We start from the raw sequence: 20917 nt of genomic DNA on the forward strand, positions 1-20917 counted from the left end.
TTATTCAGTAGCATGTTGTTGAATGTGGCCACTCTTCCAACTGCTTTGTCTCCAAGACCATTGAAGTGTCCTCTTGGATACTGATTAGTGGTATGGCTTGGGACAGCTCTGGACACTGGGTATGCAGGTGGACATGTGAAGGAGAAACAGATAGGGTGAGGGGCATAAATGTGCTATCGCCCTCTGCCTTCTTCCTGTGGTGGAGCTGTGGAGCCAGGCTATTCACCTTGGGCAATGTCACAATGTCAGACAGATGTTGCAGGAGCTTTGCGTGATCTACTCCATCAAAGGCATTGGATATGTCAGCAAGTAACACCCTCACCATTGTTGGTTTTCTGGAGTCTGTAGCTGTCAGCCAGGAGTGTGTGGAAGGTAGGGATACTGATTTGTGCACTCAGAGAGGACTGTTGGCATGAGTTATTTCATGATAAAGCATGAAGTTAAGGCATGAAGTTAGAGAGATGGGCCTCCAATCCCTTGTTGTACCTGGGTTTGACACTTTAGTTATGGAACACACATTGTCAGTCTTCCAGGCAGCAGGAACAGTCCCCTGCCAGTAGGAGGTTTTAACTATGTGTGTGATGATGGACTAGATGTTCTACATGCTCTTTTAGTAGCCAGGCTGGAATTACATAAGGCCCACAAACTCTTGTCAGAGTTTGCTTTATCTGGTCAATGCTGCACCTGCCTTGTAGGCATGGGCAGGGGGAAGGTGGCAAGAGATATGGTGCTTGTCCAAGCCTCAGCAAAGAAGCCATTAAAAACATCAGCCACATTGTCGTTTTCAACTCCCTTGACCTGTATTCTCCCTCCTGATGTTTTCTTTCATCCCAGTCCTCTGTTTTTCCTCTTTGGGTCCTGGATTTAAGAAATGTTGTAGTTTTTCTTTGCTTCCTTGATAAGCATTTGCACGGTGTTTCTGTAGTTTCTCCATTTCATTGTTTTCCTCCATCTGTTGAAAGTCTTATTTTCCTGATGCAGCCTTTATTTGTTCAGTCATCCTCGGCTTGTCCAGTGTTGTTTTTTTCTTATTTCTAATTGGCATGCGTACATTAAGAGCAGTTTGAATGCAGGATAACGTCTCCACCTTTGCATCAATGCTCTCCACCTTGTACAGTATATGGCAGACCAGTCGGTACAAGGCCTCCTTTCTTTTTCTGGTTTACCAGACGTCCCTTTTTCCGCGGCACATGGCTTCTCCCTCCTGATGTTGTGTATGGGGAGAAGAGCGGGCATTTGTGATCACTAGAGCCGAGAGGAGCAAGTACAGTCAGTGGGGGTGTTGCAGTGATCCGGCAGGTTTATAATGATCACATCTAGGATGGACTCCCCTCAAGTCTTGTCTTTGACTACTTGTTTCATGTCTGGATGGGAGTTTGTCAGCATCTTGATGGGAAGGTAATTAAAGTCTCCACACAGGATGATTCCCATTTGGGGAGAGGACATTCTGATCACATCGATGATGTTTATGAGATAATCCAGTGTTCTGCTGAAGTGTTTTCACATTTGCCCATGGTGGATGTTAGAGTACTCCCATTACCAGAGTTGAAACTGAGCTGGGGAGTGGTTTAGGACGAAGCTGAAGCCACATACACTCAAACTCTTCTTTCTCTAGGTCAGTTCTTCTCTTTGTCTGCGTACTGTGATTCACATACAGTGCCTTTCGAAAAGTATTCAGACCCCTTGACTTTTTCCACATTTTGTTACGTTACAGCCTTATTCTAACATTGATTAAATCGTTTTTTCCCTCATCAATCTACACACAATACCCCATAATGACAAAGCAAAAGCAGGTTTTTATAAATGTTTGTTAAATTATAAAAAATAAAAAACTTATATCACATTTACGTTAGTATTCAGACCCTTTACTCAGTACTTTGTTGAAGCACCTTTAGCAGCGATTACAGCGTTGAGTCTTCTTGGGTATGACGCTACAAGCTTGGCACACCTGTATTTAGGGAGTTTCTCCCATTGTTCTCTGCAGATCTTCCCAAGCTCTGTCAGGTTGGATGGAGAGCGTTGCTGCACAGATATTTTCAGGTCTCTCTAGAGATGTTAGATCGGGTTCAAGTCCGGCCTTTGGCTGGGCCACTCAAGGACATTCAGAGACTTGTCCCAAAGCCACTCCTGCGTTGTCTTGGCTGTGTGCTTAGGGTTGTTGCCCTGTTGAAAGGTGAACCTTCACCCCATTCTGAGGTCCTGAGCGCTCTGGAGCAGGTTTTTATCAAGGATCTCTCTGTACTTTACTCCGTTCATCTTTCCCTCGATCCTTGCTTGTCTCCCAGTCCCTGACGCTGAAAAACATCCCCGCAGCATGATGCTGCCACCACCATGCTTCACTATAGGTATGGTGCCAGGTTTCCTCCAGACGTGACACTTGGCATTCAGGCCAAAGAGTTCCATCTTGGTTTCATCAGACCAGAGAATCTTGTTTCTCATGGTCTGAGAGTCTTTAGGTGCCTTTTAGCAAACTCGAAGCGGGCTGTCATGTGCCTTTTACTGAGGAGTGGATTCCGTCTGGCCACTCTACCATCAAGGCCTGATTGGTGGAGTGCTGCAGAGATGGTTGTCATTCTGGAAGGTTTTCCCATCTCCACAGAGGAACTCTGGAACTCTGTCAGAGTGACCATCGGGTTCTTGGTCACCTCCCTGACCAAGGCCCTTATCCCCCGATTGCTCAGTTTGGCCGGGCGGTCAACTCTAGGAAGAGTCTTGGTGGTTCTAAACTTCTTCCATTTAAGACTGATGGAGGCCACTGTGTTCTTGGGGACCTTCAATGCTGCAGAAATGTTTTGTTACCCTTCCCCAGATCTGTGCCTCGACACAATCCTGTATCGGCGCTCTATGGACAATTCCTTCGACCTCATGGCTTGGTTTTTGCTCTGACATGCACTGTCAACTGTGGGACCTTATATAGACAGGTGTGTGCCTTTTTAAAATCATGTCCAATCAATTTAATTTACCACAGGTGGACTACCATCAAGTTGTAGAAACATCTCAAGGATGATCAATGGAAACAGGATGCACCTGAGCTCAATTTCGAGTCTCATAGCAAAGGATCTGAATACTTATGTAAATAAGGTATTTCATATATATATATTTTTTATACATTTGCAGCAATTTCTAAAAACCTGTTTTCGCTTCAGCATTATGGTGTATTGTGTGTACAGTATATTGCGGAGGACAAACATGTATTTAATCAATTTTAGAAGGCTGTAACGTAACAAAATGTGGAAAAAGTCAAGGGGTCTGAATACTTTCTGAAGGACCTGCCCCCTCCTCTCATCCCCTCTCTGGACCTGTCATTTCTCAACAGTTGATAGTCTTGTATGAAAAGAGATTCATCTGGGATATTTTTCCCAGTGTCTGCATTTACTGATTTAAGAAGAAGTTCAAATTAATCCGCTTTGTTGACTATTGAAGTCAATGGTCTTGAATTGTTAGAGTTTGGTTGGCTGACTGAACAATTAATCAATAATGCCCAAGGAGGTGTGGAATATTGGGCAATATATCCGTGTTCTTATGCACAATGCAATTTGGAGTGCCTGGATACAGTCCGTAGCTGTGGTATATTGGCCACAGCTATGGACTGTGGCCAATATGGGGTGGCAGGTAGCCTAGTGGTTAGAGCATTGGGCCTGTAACTGAAAGGCTGCTGGATCGAATCCCCGAGCTGACAAGGTAAAAATCTGTCATTCTGCCCCTGAGCAAGGCAGTTAACCCACTGTTCCTTCAGTGCCGAAGATGGATGTTGATTAAGGCAGCCCCCCGCACCTCTCTGATTCAGTTGTTATATACCACAATGGTCTCTTCCCTTTACCTGGGACGAGCAAGCTGTCAGGCGTCTTGAGTGACTGGCTCATGGATTCTTGTAGTTCACGCTCCAGCTCCTCCACGATGTGTTTCTGATTTAGGACAGAAAGGTTTTAGGTAACACATTATTTATGGTCCACATATTTGTAGTTCATAAGAACGTATCTAAGTCAGTGAAGACTCAGTGAAGAGTCATCATTCAACAATTATATATTGGGGAGATGGGGAATGGCAGCACCAACACACCTGGCAACCTGTGACCAAAAGGTCTTCCCACTGGGGCTGTGTCACGTCATATGGTAGGTTCCAATATTTCACTGGCCAATTAAGACCAAAAAGCTCCATGGGACTTATGGAGTCAACCACTCCCACTCCACCCACTCACTGAGTTGATAGGTAGCCAGAATACAAGGGGATGTTTTGTATCCAATCTATACTACTAGAAGCCCTCTGTAAACTAATGGGAATAGTTACGGTATGGAATACATATCTTAAAGACTACAAACAAAATACAGATTGGAAAAGAGTCTGGAACAATATCCCAATGTCCTCCTGAAATTAGAATAGTCCACTAATACACTACAAATTCATTCACAGATTGTATTTGACTCCACGGAAACAGTCCCAATTTAAACTTGCTCCTATTCCAAACTGTCTGTTGTGTTCTCAAATAAATATTGGAACCTATATGCATATGTTGTGGGACTGCCCCAGTGTGAAGACCTTTTGGTCACAGGTTGCCAGGTCTGTGTCGAGCATAGTTGGTGCTGCCATCTCCCCAATATATTATTATTGAATGATGACTCTTCACTGACTCTCACAGAACACCAGAAATGAGTATGGTTGCCTGGACTGACTGCGGCAAAATTAATGTTGGCAACCAGATGGAAACCTCCACATAAGCTCAGCATAACTCAATAGCTACAAAACTTCCTTGACGTCCTTTCACTAGAGCTCTCCATAGCTTGTGTGAACAGTGCCAAGGAAACAACATTAGATACATTCAATAGAGCAGACGAAAAGGTCAAAAGCTTATTATGAGTTAATGTAATGTAATCATGATTGAATGTATCAATTGTATTTTTTATATCTGTATCGAATATTGATGTATGCAGCCTGATTCTATATTCTATGATTCTATTCATGTGTGCCTTGGTCCCACAAACAATTTTACAAACATAAGATGAGTTATCCATTATCTTTTGTTTCACGCATAGATATGTCCACAATACGAGCCCGTGCGGGGGAGGGAGGGAGGTGGGGAGACAAAGGTGGGGTTGGAGGGAGGGAGGGAGGGAGGGAGGTGGGGAGACAAAGGTGGGGTTGGAGGGAGGGAGGGAGGGAGGTGGGGAGACAAAGGTGGGGTTGGAGGGAGGGAGGGAGGGAGGTGGGGAGACAAAGGTGGGGTTGGAGGGAGGGAGGGAGGGAGGTGGGGAGACAAAGGTGGGGTTGGAGGGAGGGAGGGAGGGAGACAAAGGTGGGGTTGGAGGGAGGGAGGGAGGGAGGTGGGGAGGTGGGGAGACAAAGGTGGGGTTGGAGGGAGGGAGGGAGGGAGGTGGGGAGACAAAGGTGGGGTTGGAGGGAGGGAGGGAGGGAGGGAGGTGGGGAGACAAAGGTGGGGTTGGAGGGAGGGAGGGAGGGAGGGAGGGAGGGAGGGAGGGAGGGGGGGAGACAAAGGTGGGGTTGGAGGGAGGGAGGGAGGGAGGGAGGGAGGGAGGGAGGGGGGGAGACAAAGGTGGGGTTGGAGGGAGGGAGGGAGGGAGGTGGGGAGACAAAGGTGGGGTTGGAGGGAGGGAGGGAGGGAGGGAGGGAGGTGGGGAGACAAAGGTGGGGTTGGAGGGAGGGAGGGAGGGAGGGAGGGAGGGAGGGGGGGAGACAAAGGTGGGGTTGGAGGGAGGGAGGGAGGGAGGTGGGGAGACAAAGGTGGGGTTGGAGGGAGGGAGGGAGGGAGGTGGGGAGACAAAGGTGGGGTTGGAGGGAGGGAGGGAGGTGGGGAGACAAAGGTGGGGTTGGAGGGAGGGAGGGAGGGAGGGGGGGAGACAAAGGTGGGGTTGGAGGGAGGGAGGGAGGTGGGGAGACAAAGGTGGGGTTGGAGGGAGGGAGGGAATAGGAATGGGTCACACCTACTGAGAAGGGGAGATGGGACAGACAGGACAAATAATTATTGTTTTATGTTTTCTCTAGTGTTTTTGGTTTCTTTATATATGTACTTTTAGAATATTATTGCCTGTCTGCGATCTGAACCCCTCACAGAAAAAACAAACAATAAGAAGTTGGTCACAAAGGATATCGCCAATTTTGACTTTGTAGCTGATCTAAGGGGAAATGGCTCAGTTCTGCCTCCAGGACAAAACTCATGGCAATAAACATCAACCTGCATTTTTTCCTTTCTTTTGCTGGTTCCAGAAACTCCCTTCAGAAAAGTGTAGGCACCTGCTCTAAAATCAAGGGCATCTCAAGGACAATCAGTGCATTTCAAGTCCAATCGTGGAGGCCCACAGGACTGATGGTTTTCATTACTACCTTCAGACCTGGAAACCTAGTTTAAGGAACTCTCTTGCCAATCAATGATATCAATTGAAAGAACGGGCCGTTCCTGTAGGCTATTGGAATAGCCATGCTGCTAATGCTGTCTCATATCCTGGACACAAACTCTTCACCAATTCTATTTTTGATACAGAAAATCATAAGAATCAACTCAACAGTATCAACTCCTGTTGAGTTGATACTGAACCTCTTACATGACTAAGGATGCTATAGATGTACCTTTGTATTTGTCACTGAATGGTAAAGCGGAAGGCAAACCTTCATTTCTTTGAGGAGATCCAGCATCTCTTTCTTGGCCTTGTGGAACATGTCTTCCTTAAATGTCTTCAAGTGATTCCTCAGCTCCTTTCGCATGCTCTCCAGAGTGTCTGGTCCTGTATACTGTGCCGCCCCTAAAGTACAGACAGCACATTTCACAAACAAGGTATGACCTTATTTGCAACTGAATTACTGCTAAGCAAATTGTAAAAAAACATTGTTATCTGAAATGTTATTCCAATCCTAGGTCAAGGTTTCTGTGCGCTATAGATGAATAGTATAGCATATTACTAAATATCAATCTCAACACCTACTTTCATAGCATGGGCGCATTGTGTCACTGATTGACTTTGGGAGAATGTTGTAGATTTCTTTCTTCCTCTCACGGATGTCCCTCGTTAGTTTTGCCTTCAATTTGGTTTCCTTTCAGACAGAAAATATTATTCAACAACATTGTCGTTAACTGTATTTGGATTCTCTTGACTATTAATAATAATATTAATAATATGAATCATCATAACATCCCACTAGCAACATAACTGCAATTTGACAAGCTTTGCTTGATGCTCTGGGGGGAAAGGATCACCGTATTCATGCGGTGGCCATTATTCATTGAATAACGTTCATTTTCTGAAGGGGTAGAAAGTGCTGCATTTAAAACACAAAAAATCCTACAAAGATGTCACCTGTCTATTAGATTAGCTGCTAGCACATTGTCATCATTATCCGCCCTAAAGACTCCATGTTTTACTATTTACCGCACTAGCCATATTTGGTTAGCACGTTCTGGGTGAATAAGCTCTCTAGGCCAAATGACAGTAGCCTAGCAGTCATGCCACTTCTTGCCACTCCTTGTCATGCTAAACAAATGTTTGTCATGATGGAGTTCACATGATAGCACCAAATCAGGGAGCAGCCTGAAATGAAAGCCGGATTTGCTGTAATTAAACCTTTCCAGTAGTTTTGAGTGAATACAAATATCGCACCCTACCTCCGTCTTGAGGAATGTAAGATGCAGTGACACTTCTGGGTGCGCCTCAACCAAGCTGTTTGTGTCAAGGGTGAAGTTATCAATCAAATCATTGATTGAGCTGCCCTTGCCTTGATTTCTGAAATAAAGTACGTTTTAATTACAACTATAAGGGACCTATATGTATTCAATCAAAGCCGGTAACCGTGCTGTGAAAAAGAATGTTTGGAATCAAAACCAACAAAGCAAGGGTCCCCATTTCTGTACTGCGTGAAACGAAAATAGACCAAATGTCATTGGATAAGGCATTTATCATTCCATGTTGTTTGAATTCAGAGTTACATTGATATTATAAATAGGAAAATAACTTGCACATCTGAGGTTGCTTGTTGCATATGTGTGGGAACAATTTAATGCTATCTTCAAAGAAAAGAAAAACTTGCAAAATGCTCATGCCAGTATCACTGTTGAGAAAGGTGCAACTGCAGCCAACAATTCAGGGGCGTTCCTGCATGTGGGCATTTCTGCATCTGCAGGAACCCCTCTTTTTAAGCAAAGACTCTGGTAGACATGCGGGAGGCGGGGGCGCTCCAGTACAGTTGGTGGCAGTAATGCACCACAACGTTGGATGCCAACCTCCGATAAACACGGAAGAAGAAGGGGCAGGGACGACTAGCACACCAGTAGACTGTGTCCTTTGCCCCAGCCTGTCGGGCATGGTTTTCTCTGGTACACAGCAGGCGGAAGACAGGGGCGAAACCGTGTGCTAGCTACCTAACTATCAAGCTAGCACATGGTGTTGCTAACTAGCAAGCTAGCTAGCATACAGTGTCTCACCAGCCTCCCGCCTGCTGTGTGCCGGAGTAGCTAGCGGGAGGCAGGGGCGACCGGTAGACAGTGTCCTTTGCACCCATCTGCCGGGCACTGTTTTGCCGCAGTTCTATTAACGGCGTTGAATGCAGGTGTTCGGCAGGTGGGAGCGAAGGACACTAACTACCAGTTGCCCCTGCATTCCGCTAGCTAGCAAGGAGGACTCTGGTAAACGGGAGGCTGGGGCGAAAAACTCTGATAATACATTCATTTCCCTTTTGACCCACATTCAAAAGTGTCACACAAGCATGAAGATTTCGTGCTCGAGGGGGGTTCATGCAGGAACCAATGGGTTCTCGGAGGAGGGGGGGGTTCCTGCAAATGCAAGAACGCCTCGAATTGCAGGCTGAAGTTGAACACCATTGTCACTTTTATGCTTCTCGGAGACCAATAAGAGTAAGTAAGTATCCTAAGTAGCCTTCTCTGAGCAAGAACGCCCAATAGGCCCAGAGAACAATACATAGCCTAAACGTAATGAACAAAATAGATACTGGCAAGAACATTGTGTTAGTTTTTATTTTCTTTGTTGATCTTATAACTGCTGATATAATAATAATAAAAGATAACTCACGGGAAATATTTCTTGAACGTTTCATTGCTGAGATCTCTCATACATGAGGCCAAACTGTCATTAAGGTTTCTTTCCCTTTGACTTTTCTTTCCCTTTTTTCTGATTGGTTTGTAAACTCCGTTATTCTTGCATAAGGACTTCAATACCTTATGGTACCCACTGCCCTTTTTCCCTTTCTAGAAACAAAATGGAAAACATGTTATAGGCTTTTTACAGCACACAGCATCAATTATTTTCTAACAACTTAATCTGTTATGAGTATTCATATTTTTAATATGTGTACATTTGTGACTTACTGGTTCTATCACTTTCTCCTTGGCAATTTTCTCACATGTTTCTACTGCTTGTCGAACTCCTTCTGAGAGGCATCGTTCAAAACTCTCATAAGCCTCATCCATAGTTTGACCAATGGACTTGATCTCATCCTTGAGCCTCTGTTCCAGAACCTGGCACACCTCTTTTTTGCTGTCTGTCTGAAATCCAAACTCAAAGCTTTTAATATACTACAGTTATTTAAAAGAAATAAGTATATAAACTGGAAGAAATGATTTTGTTCTGCTGGAAGTACAATACCATGTCACTGCTTTTGGCTCCTTCTATCAGAGAGAGGATCCCATAGGCTCCAGAAACATAATCTGAAGTCTTTGTGCGACGATCATTGAGATTTCTGAGAAATTCCTGAAGTTTGGGTATTTCTGAAACATGTTAATATAAAGAGAGGTTTGAAACAATGTATGTATTAGTGGAGCAATTGTGGTCTGCATGACTACACTGATGAACACTCTTGGCTAAACATGTTTTGTATTGAAGGGTACCTAAACTGTGCTATCTAGAACCCAAAGGGGTTATTCGGTTGTCCCCATTGGAGAACTCTTTGAAGAACCATTTTTAGTTCCAGGTAGAACCCTTTTCTTTCAGGTAGGTGCACATCAAGTTATTTCAAATTAAATGGAGGTCCATATAAAAGTCACAGGATGCAAGCTTTAATGACTTTACCATAGATCGTTGGGCATTAAAATGTGTGTTGGGAACTTCCTCTTGGAGGGCAGCGATATGATGTCAGGGTATGAAACAACGCTTAATGTAATAACACTGCTTAACTTTAAGATTTTTTAAAGTAATAAAACCAGTTAATGTAATAACTTTTTAAAGTTATTACATTAACCAGTGGTTATTAAATTAACTGGTGAGTAACAACTTTTTTTATGAATAATGTAATATCTTCAACTGATCATGTAATAACGTACCAAAATAGTTTTTATGTACTACTTCCCTCATTTTGATGCACATACCACCGCCCACTGCCAAATACAACACAGACAGACTCACATACAGGAATAATCTTACATAGACACACTCACAAGCACACATTGAAATGTACACACATGCACTGACATAGACACACGCACACACGCAAAACAAAGTAATTGACTACTCATACATAGAGACACGCAAGTGTGGCTCACCAAACTACTAAACCACATTGAAATGTAGCCACGCACACGCACACACGGGTAACACTTTACTTGATTATAGATAGGCATTCTTGGAATCTTTATGAAACCATTCATTACATCATTGGAATGTAATTTTCTAAATCTAAGTCGCTACAGAACTAGGTCAGTCAAATATTTTACAAAATCATCGAGTTAATTGCATTTATAGAAATTGTTCAAATTTGACCCTTTTTTTCTCCCTTCTTTATTTAACTAGGCAAGTCAGTTAAGAACAAATTCTTATTTTCAATGACGGCCTAGGAACAGTGGGTTAACTGCCTTGTTCAGGGGCAGAACGACAGATTTGTACCTTGTCAGCTCGGGGATTCAATCAAGCAACCTTCCGGTTACAAGTCCAACGCTCTAACAACTAGGCTACCTGCCGCCCCAACATCACATTGGGTTGTAGGTAGAAACCCCAAATAAACTATATACTAAGACAATGAAATAACAACAGATCAGCCATGTCTGAGTTCATGTAAAATATCATATAGCTATTAGATCTAGACTAGGCTACTTATTCATGATACTCAACATGTACTCACAAGCTGCTACTACTCGAATTGGGATAATTTGCTTAAATCTTTTGACCTGAGAACTACAACAAAAACAGTAGCTTCTGATGAAAATCATTGTGGGGAATTAGAGTTGAATCTAAAGGCATTCAGCTACGGAATTCACGTTTGGTTAGCTAGCTAGCTAACGTTGCCATAACAACTAGTAGTGAAACGAAGTTAAGAACGTGCTAAAAGTGCACTCCATAGCTAGCTTGGAATGTTGCGGATGGAGCCATCCAATTGGTATCTTTTAGCTTGCTCAACCTGTTGGAACGTTTTCAAGGATGGTGGTCACCTGTGTTGTGTAACAGAGGATCACTGTATGGGGCAGTCTGTAAGCTGTTAGCAGCACACCGACCCCCATTAATCAAATAGAAATCAAATCAAATTTTATTGGTCACATACACGTGTTTAGCAGATGTTATTGCGGGTGTAGCGAAATGCTTGTGCTTCTAATCTCAGCAAAGTACAGGCCTCGGTGTAATGCTCATTCCTTCGATGATAAACGCAAATCTGACTATCACCCCTGGTGAGACAAAACCGCTACTCGTCAGTGAAGAGCACTTTTTGCCAGTCCTGTCTGGTCCAGCGACAGTGGGTTTGTGCCCATAGGCAACGTTGTTGCCAGTGATGTCTGGTGAGGACCTGTCTTACAACAGGCCTACAAACCCTCAGTCCAGCCTCTCTTAGCCTATTGCGGACTGTCTGAGCACTGATGGAGGGATTTTGAGTTCCCGGTGTAACTCGGGCAGTTGTTGTTGCCATCCTGTACCTGTCCCACAGGTGTGATGTTCGGATTTCCCGATACTGTGTAGGTGTTGTTACATGTGGTCTGCCACTGCGAGGACGATCAGCTGTCCATCCTGTCTCCCTGTAGCGCTGTCTTAGGCGTCTCACAGTACGGACATTGCAATTTATTGCCCTGGCCACATCTGCAGTCCTCATGCCTCCTTGCAGGATGCCTAAGGCACGTTCACGCAGAGGCACGTTCACGCAGATGAGCAGGGACCCTGGGCATCTTTCTTTTGTTTTTTTTTCAGAGTCAGTAGAAAGGCCTCTTAAGTGTCCTAAGTTTTCATAACTGTGACCTTAATTGCCTACCGTCTGTAAGCTGTTAGTGTCTTAACGACCGTTCCACAGGTGCATGTTCATTCATTGTTTATGGTTCATTGAACAAGCATGGGAAGTGTTTAAACCCTTTACAATGAAGATCTGTGAAGTTATTTGGATTTTTCTGAATTATATTTGAAAGACAGGATCCTAAAAAAGGGACGTTTCTTTTTTTGCTGAGTTTACTTCCGACAGTGCAGCAATATGTAACAAGTAATATCTAACAATTTCACAACATATACCCAATACACACAAATCTAATTTCACAACATATACCCAATACACACAAATCTAAAGTAAAGGAATGGAATTAAAAATACATAAATATTTGGACAAGCAATGTTACACTTGCCACTTCTGTGGACATTAAGTTTATGCTGTTATCTAAATTAACACAAGGGAATGTGTTTATAGTTTAACTTTCTGCAAGTTTCCTTCAAAATAGTTTTTCAAAGCTGCATGCATAGTGGATGTTTAAGCACCACAAGAGAGACAGGCAGTTCTACAACAGTTGCTAGCTGCCGAGACTGAGAGCATACAGCACAGCAAAGCTTGTTGTGTCGTGCTTCAAAGAGTCCATGCAGAAACACTTTTGGGTGTACATGCGATTAACTGCGTCCAAAAAATGTATGTGTTAATATTGACAGCCCTAAATAGACCACATCTTTACTTTATCTATTTCATTAAAATGAAGTACAATCAATAATTTTTTCCAGATTTTTACTGTGTTCGTTTCTTCAGCTGTTGTACAATATGATATAAAAAAACAAGAAAAAAAACAATTTTGACTGTACTTGGCCTTTAACTAGTTGACAAGTTATTAATAGGCTATTTACTGATCTACAATATTTCCATCTGTTCCACTAGCTAAATCCTTAATTTGAATTTTTGGTTAAGTTGGAGACGTGAATCCAACATATCCATTGTTGACAAACTCAAATGACATTTGAAATCAACCAAAGCTTGAAAAACTATAGGCCTACATGTTGTCTATTGGTTTTAATCATGGGTTAAATTGAAACAATAGCTGTTGACAAACATTTGAAAATGCTATATAGTCTTAAATAGCATAGTTGATGACATATGATTACATTGATCAATTATGATTACATTTAAGGGTGCGTTCGTAAATTCACTCTGGCTATCTACTCCCATTTCAGAGCACTCTCGTCTGAGTGTGCCAGAGAGCAGAATAACTGATACATTTACGAACGCTCAACACCCATTGAATATGGGCGGTGTCAGTAAACATCAGCAAAAAAAACGAATTAAATTGTTGCCAGCAGTACAGTTACATCTCTGAATGCTCCGAGCGCAAAATGCTCTGAATTTACAAACGGACAATCTGACGCTTAGAATTTACGAACTAAGTTGCTCTGTTGAATCTAGCCTTTGGAATGACTTTACATAAAATGGGAAAAAAATTGCAATAATGAACTTATTTAGTTTTAAATGTGTTGAGATCCCTCAACAAACATTCTCTTGAAAGCACAGTGATTATAGTCAGTGACAAATATCAAAACTGGGCTTGGTTAAAACCCGGGATGGGAGAACAAAGGGATAGATGTACTGTAGATAGATCAACTTTCCAGTAGGAAGTGCTGACCAGCATGCTGTTTGTTCTAATAGTGGATATAACGTTAAAGATCTGATGTTGTTACAAAGGTACAAATTCAACATATTTTATCCAAGTTATGTCTATGTTGAAAATAGGTTAACATGATGACATAACCCTGTGGTTGAAATTTCACCCTCACCTTTTTGCAATTCCAATGTATTTTACACGTAGATTACAGTTCACAATATGTTAACAAATTACGTTGAAACAGTGTTGATTCAACCAGTTTGTGCCCAGTGTGATATGTCTTAGTGCAGTTGCCTCTGTAGCAGATTAATGGAAGAAGGTAGACCTCCTACACTACTGTACCTGTGTCTTCTGGCTGTAAAGCACTGTTCTTCCGGTATTCCTTGGAACTCACAGTAAACACTTGGAAAAAGTCCTTGTCAATGTTGAATTGTTCCTGAAAGGTTGGTGAGAGAAAGTAAGAGCATAAATAAAATAAATAAAGATTTTTTTTCAAAGCATGAAATAATGTCTCTGTAATTTACCTTGATTTTTGTTTGCTTGTTGAATTTCTCTTCCACCTTTTTCTTGGCAACCATATTTCTGCTCAATATACTGTCACGTTCTTTTTTCCTAAAATAAGATTATGCTTGTGTCAGTCAACATGAATTCTGAGTCAACATTTATTCAAGCTGTAAAAATGATAGTTGGTGTAATGTTAACAAAAGTGATCTTAATATTACATGTCATAATCCACACCGATGTTGTCTGTTTTTGTGCAGATGAAACTGATGCTTCGACATTGTCCACCGTGTCCCAAGTAGCTAACGCTTCTGTCTAAGATCTCCCAAGCTTCCTTCTCTGACACTGGTCGATTAATTTCACTCACAATCCACACAGTGGTGCATCTTCCAACAACCTGAAGAAGTATTACAATTTTTTTTGCATCTTAACTACAAGTGTATATGTAAATTGCAGGGTTAGGTAAATGAGTTTGTTTGTAGTTTTAAATGCAGTGTATGAGATGATAATACATTCTTATAATTACCGATTTCCACATCTCATCTCTACTCTTGTTGCAGTCTCCATTGCCTGGAAGATCAATCAGCACAATGTGCTCCAGAAGGTCTTTGACATTTGGTATCTTGATGGTCACAGACTTCACAAGCGGCCAATATTGTTGTTCGGTACTCAGTATGTCACTCCGTAAGTAGCACCAAAGTTCTCTAGAGAGTTCTTCTGCCTAAAATGTTTTTAAATTCCGGATTATTTTCAAAGCAAAACATGGCATATACAGTGCCTTTGGAAAGTATTCAGACCCCTTGACTTTTTCAACAACAAAAAAATACGTTACAGACTTATTCTAAAAATATATTTATTTATTTTCTTCATTAATCTACACACAACACTCCATAATGACAAAGCGAAAACAGATTTTTTGAAATTTGTGTACTAAAGTGTATTAAACATAAACTGAAAAACATTATTTACATACGTTTTCAGACCTTTCGCTATGAGACTCGAAACTGAGCTCGGGTGCATCCTGCTTCCATTGATCATCCTTGAGATGTTTCTACAACTTGATTGGAGGCCACCTCTGGTATATTGAATGGACATGATTTTGGAAAGGCACACACCTGTCTATATAATGTCCGACAGCTGAGAGTGCTTGTCAGAGCAAAAAACAAGCCATGAGGTTGAAGGAATTGTCCTTAGAGCTCCGAGACTAGATTGTGTCGAGGCACAGATCTGGGGAAGGGTACAAAAAATGGAAGATGACCAAGAACCTGATGGCCACTCTGACAGAGCTCCAGAGTTCCTCTGTGGAGATGGGAGAACCGTCCAGAAGGACAACCATCTCTGCTGCACTCCACCAATCAGGCCTTAATGGTAGAGTGGCCAGACTTCGAAAGCCAAGTTAACAAACAGATTACCGACCATTTCAAATCCCACCGTACCTTCTCCGCTATGCAATCTGGTTTCAGAGCTGGTCATGGGTGCACCTCAGCCACGCTCAAGGTCCTAAACGATATCAAAACCGCCATCGATAAGAGACATTACTGTGCAGCCGTATTCATCGACCTGGCCAAGGCTTTCGACTCTGTCAATCACCACATTCTTATTGGCAGACTCGACAGCCTTGGTTTCTCAAATGATTGCCTCGCCTGGTTCACCAACTACTTCTCAGATAGAGTTCAGTGTGTCAATTCGGAGGGCCTGTTGTCCGGACCTCTGGCTGTCTCTATGGGGTTGCCACAGGGTTCAATTCTCGGGCCGACTCTCTTCCCTGTATACATCAATGATGTCGCTCTTGCTGTTGGTGATTCTCTGATCCACCTCTACGCAGACGACACCATTCTGTATACTTCTGGCCCCTCTTTGGACACTGTATTAACTAACCTCCAGACGAGCTTCAATGCCATACAACTCTCCTTCCGTGGCCTCCTACTGCTCTTAAATGCAAGTAAAACTAAATGCAAGCTATTCAATCGATGACTGCCCGCACCTGCCCGCCCGTCCAGCAGGCTCTGACTTAGAATACGTGGACAACTACAAATACCTAGGTGTCTGGTTAGACTGTAAACTCTCCTTCCAGACTCACATTAAGCATCTCCAATCCAAAAATGAAATCTACAATCGGCTTTCTATATCGCAACAAAGCATCCTTCACTCATGCTACCAAACATACCCTCGTAAAACTGACCATCCTACCGATCCTCGACTTCGGCGATGTCATCTATAAAATAGTCTCCAACACTCTACTCAACAAATTGGATGCAGTCTATCACAGTGCCATCCGTTTTGTCACCAAAGCCCCATATACTACCCACCACTGTGACCTGTACGCTCTCGTTGGTTGGCCCTCGCTTCATACTCGTCGCCAAACCCACTGGCTACAGGTTATGTACAAGTCTCTGCTAGGTGAAGCCCCGCCTTATCTCAGCTCACTGGTCACCATAGCAGCACCACTCGTAGCACGCGCTCCAGCAGGTATATCTCACTGGTCACCCCCAAAGCCAATTCCTCCTTTGGTCGCCTTTCCTTACAGTTCTCTGCTGCCAATGACTGGAATGAACTGCAAAAATCACTGAAGCTGGAGACTCATATCTCCCTCACTAGCTTTAAGCACCAGCTGTCAGAGCAGCTCACAGATCACTGCACCTGTACATAGCCCATCTGTAAACAGCCCATCTATCTACCTCATCCCCATACTGTATTTATTTATTTATCTTGCTCCTTTGCTCCCCAGTATCTCTACTTGCACATTCATCTTCTGCACATCTACCATTCCAGTGTTTAATTGCCATATTGTAATTACTTCACCACCATGGTCTATTTATTGCCTTAACTCGCTTATCTTACCTCATTTGCACTCACTGTATATAGACTTTTTGTTTTCTTTTTTTCTACTGTATTATTGACTGTATGTTTTGTTTATTCCATGTGTAACTGTGTTGTTGTATGTGTTGAATTGCTATGCTTTATCTTGGCCAGGTCGCAGTTCCAAATGAGAACTTGTTCTCAACTAGCCTACCTGGTTAAATAAAGGTGAAATAAAAAAGGTACCACGTTCATCTGTACAAACATATAAACACCATGGGACCACGCAGCCATCATACCGCTCAGGAAGGAGACGCGTTCTGTCTCCTAAAGATGAACGTACTTTGGTGTGAAAAGTGTAAATCAGTCCCAGAACAGCAAAGGACCTTGTGAAGATGCTGGAGGAAATAGGTACAAAAGTATCTATATCCACAGTAAAACGAGTCCTATATCGACATAACCTGAAAGGCCGCTCAGCAAGGATGAAGCCACTGCTCTAAAACCGCTGGTCTGATTTAACAAAAATAGAACTGTTTGGCCATAATGATCATCTTTATGTTTGGAGGAAAATGGGAGACGCTTGCAAGCCGAAGAACACCATCCCAACCGTGAAGCACGGAGGTTGCAGCATCATGTTGTGGAGGTGCTTTGCTGCAGGAGGGTCTGGTGCCCTTCACAAAATAGATGGCATCATGAGGTAGGAAAATTATGTGGATATATTGAAGCAACATCTCAAGACATCAGTCAGGAAGTTAAAGCAAATGGGTCTTCCAAATGGACAATGACCCCAAGCATACTTCCAAAGTTGTGGCAAAATGGCTTAAGGACAACAAAGTCAAGGTATTGAAGTGGCCATCACAAAGCCCTGACCTCAATCCTATAGAACATTTGTGGGCAGAACTGAAAAAGCGTGTGCGAGCAAGGAGGCCTACAAACCTGACTCAGTTACACCAGCTCTGTCAGGAGGAATGGGCCAAAATTCACCCAACTTATTGTGGGAAGCTTGTGGAACGCTACCTGAAACGTTTGACCCAAGTTAAACAATTTAAAGGCAATGCTACCAAATACTAATTGAGTGTATGTAAACTTCTGACCCACTGAGAATGTGATGAAAGAAATAAAAGCTGAAATAAATAATTCTCTCTACTATTATTCTGACATTTCACATTCTTAAAATAAAGTGGTGATCCTATCTGACCTAAGACAGGGAATTTTTACTACGATTAAATGTCAGGAATTGTGAAAAACTGAGTTAAAATGTATTTGGCTAAGGTGTATGTAAACTTCCGACTTCAACTGTACTTCGCAGACAAAGAATATCAAGGATTTGAAAGCATTGGTCTATGAACCCACCCAATGTTTTCTCCAATTCATAAAACAATTTTTGAGAAAAAACATTTCTCTGAGCAATTGTATTAGTATAAAATAATATAATTTCCCAATTTGTTTGAGCATACAATATATCTCAGTATTTGAATTAGTAATTTTATAGTCATTTTTGCTCATCTTTATCAAGGGTGTCAATAATTTCAGACCCCAGAGTATACTAATTTTCTTGTACCAGCGATATGCTAACGAAAATGTGTGCTAAGCCTAATTTTACAGCGCAGGGAAGTGCAACAAGTCCTTTAGCGAAGACTGGTCACAAGCTGGTACCTGTGAAAAAATTACTTTTAAGGCATTTTGTGTTATCTTCCTTGCAAAGATGTATGGTTTTATATAATTACAATCTAATATGCCTACCTGAGATGTTTTAAATTCTTTCTTTTTTCCTAAGAGAAACTCTGGAATTGATTTGAAGTGCCTGCTGTCCATCAGATTGTTCACAGATGCCTCATTTCCATCTTCTCTGTACAATGCATAGATCTTATCAGCATCATCATATTCATCTGTGTCGCCACCACTGTCCTCCTTCTCGTCATCATTTCCCTCTTCTGATTTTCTCTCTGCTAAGATGGACTGAAGCTCCTCTTCCCATTCCTAGTGAATATAAGTAAAATACATGAAAAAATGCTTTCTTCACAAAAGCTATATCTAAGACGTGAATATGTCCCTTCATGTCTAGAAAATCTAAAGTACACAGGGAATTCATTGGGAGAAAAACAAAAACACTTTGAACATTATGTTTAACCTATAAAATGGCATGTTTAAAGACCCAGGATAGAAATCTTGATATCAAATCATTATCCATATCAAATCATTTTTGTGTAATTGTTTTCAAATAAAATAGTAAAATGAAACATGTTTTGCCCCCAACCAAATCTTGCTTATGTCCCCCAAAAAGCTAAGGCCGGACCTGCATAAAACATTCAAGGTGTCCATTAAGAGATTTAAAGTCGTGTAAATAGAATATGTTGTATACAAATGTACCAAAATTCCTATTATATGTAAATAGTTTATAATTAGAGAATGACATAATGTAGAAAATGTATTTTTTTTAGCTGTCATACAAGCCATTTTAGCTGTCATACTAATTGTTTGGTCGGAATCTAGCATAGAATCATGGGAATTTGTCCCGCTGTGCCAATGTTGCCTCCCCTCCTGCTCCCCCTATGGTTAAAGCCTATGTGAGGAACTTGCTAGCAAATGTTTGTGCTATGAAAAAATAAATACATAAATACCACACCACAAAAATGATTTGCTAGATTCAAGATAGTGTAGTTAGACAAAGCAAGGAAAGTAAACTTCAAAACATTTTGGGGGATTTGCAGCTGTTGTTGGTAGGCAATGCATCCTGCAAGCTTCTAAAATGATGTACTCAACCTTTAAATAAAGGCATATGAAACACAGATTATTACCTCGTGCGTAATGAACTCAATCTCTGCAGTGTATTTTCCGTCCCTGGTCATGTTAGCCTCCACCTGAATCATGACTGAGGTGCATGCACTGACGTCTCCAGAGGGCAGTAAATTTCCCTTATCCAAGATGCTGTTAATCAAAGAGCTTTTGCCAGCCCCAGTCTTCCCAAATACACCCACTACCTCTTTTTTGTCAGTCTCCAACACTTTGATTTTATGGCTGTTAGAAGTGAAAGAAAATGTTATTGTTCTCCTCAATTTAAATAATTGAAGTGATTTAGGTAATATACTGTATCTCTACATGCAATTCACTGCTCCCCACTAGAAATACTTGCCTAAGGAATTCTTTGAACTTCAATGAACTTTGCTGATCGGCAGGTTTGCTTTGGAGTTTGCCTTTGACCCGTTTCATGATCTGTTTTTCCTTTGTCAAGCCATCTATTCCAGGCAGAGTAAACACACGTTACAAACCTTCTAATGGAACCAAAAATAGATTACTCTAAAAGTAGGAGAAATACCACACTGGAAAAAGGTACTCTTGAAGCTTAGAATGTAAGACAATACCTAAAAATGGTGTGGTACTTCAACATTTAATATGCAAATTATTATTAGCCTCCTACCTGCTCTTCCCAATGAAGTGCCACAAAGCCGTTTGGCGATTGGTGGATTAGCCTCATCAGTGTTCCTTTTGCCTGAAAATCAGCAGTTCATCAATATTGACATGGATTAAATATTGTGTGTGTGTACAGTATGTGTGTGCAGTAGTTGCTATGCCAATAATATTGGTATTATTCAGTATTGGCATGCATTTAAGGTCCTCAACAGTCAAAACCATTGTTTTACATCAAATTGGATGATGTTTAGATGAAACAGTTCAAGGGGTGATCAAAATATGAAAAATGACTGTTGCTTGTACATTAATAAAGTTAGATCAGAAAAGGACTGGCTTCCTCCTCTGTGTCAAAAATCTGAGTTCAGCCAGCTAACTATTGGCTTATTGGGGCAAGATGCAACATCACAGCATCTTATTGTCAATCACAAC

At 41.9% G+C, this 20917-nt stretch overlaps 1 protein-coding gene across 4 annotated transcripts in view; it reads right to left on the reverse strand.

Moving 5' to 3' along the window:
- LOC129833668 (nuclear GTPase SLIP-GC-like) overlaps nt 1–20917 on the reverse strand; it is a 33121-nt gene that overhangs the window by 1741 nt on the left and 10463 nt on the right. For all 4 annotated transcript variants that reach the window (XM_055898405.1, XM_055898406.1, XM_055898407.1 and 1 more), the window contains exons 5-19: nt 20496–20567; nt 20211–20313; nt 19876–20095; nt 18821–19057; nt 14805–14999; nt 14500–14675; nt 14302–14389; nt 14120–14213; nt 9603–9724; nt 9326–9502; nt 9030–9205; nt 7610–7727; nt 6933–7041; nt 6619–6752; nt 3821–3905 (exon numbers count right to left, since the gene is read on the reverse strand). In XM_055898405.1, coding sequence (XP_055754380.1) covers nt 3821–3905; nt 6619–6752; nt 6933–7041; nt 7610–7727; nt 9030–9205; nt 9326–9502; nt 9603–9724; nt 14120–14213; nt 14302–14389; nt 14500–14675; nt 14805–14999; nt 18821–19057; nt 19876–20095; nt 20211–20313; nt 20496–20567 — 2106 coding nt within the window. The remainder of the gene's footprint in view (nt 1–3820; nt 3906–6618; nt 6753–6932; nt 7042–7609; nt 7728–9029; nt 9206–9325; nt 9503–9602; nt 9725–14119; nt 14214–14301; nt 14390–14499; nt 14676–14804; nt 15000–18820; nt 19058–19875; nt 20096–20210; nt 20314–20495; nt 20568–20917) is intronic.

This window comes from Salvelinus fontinalis, chromosome 34 (assembly GCF_029448725.1).
Source record: "Salvelinus fontinalis isolate EN_2023a chromosome 34, ASM2944872v1, whole genome shotgun sequence".
NCBI classification, from domain to species: Eukaryota; Metazoa; Chordata; class Actinopteri; order Salmoniformes; family Salmonidae; genus Salvelinus; species Salvelinus fontinalis.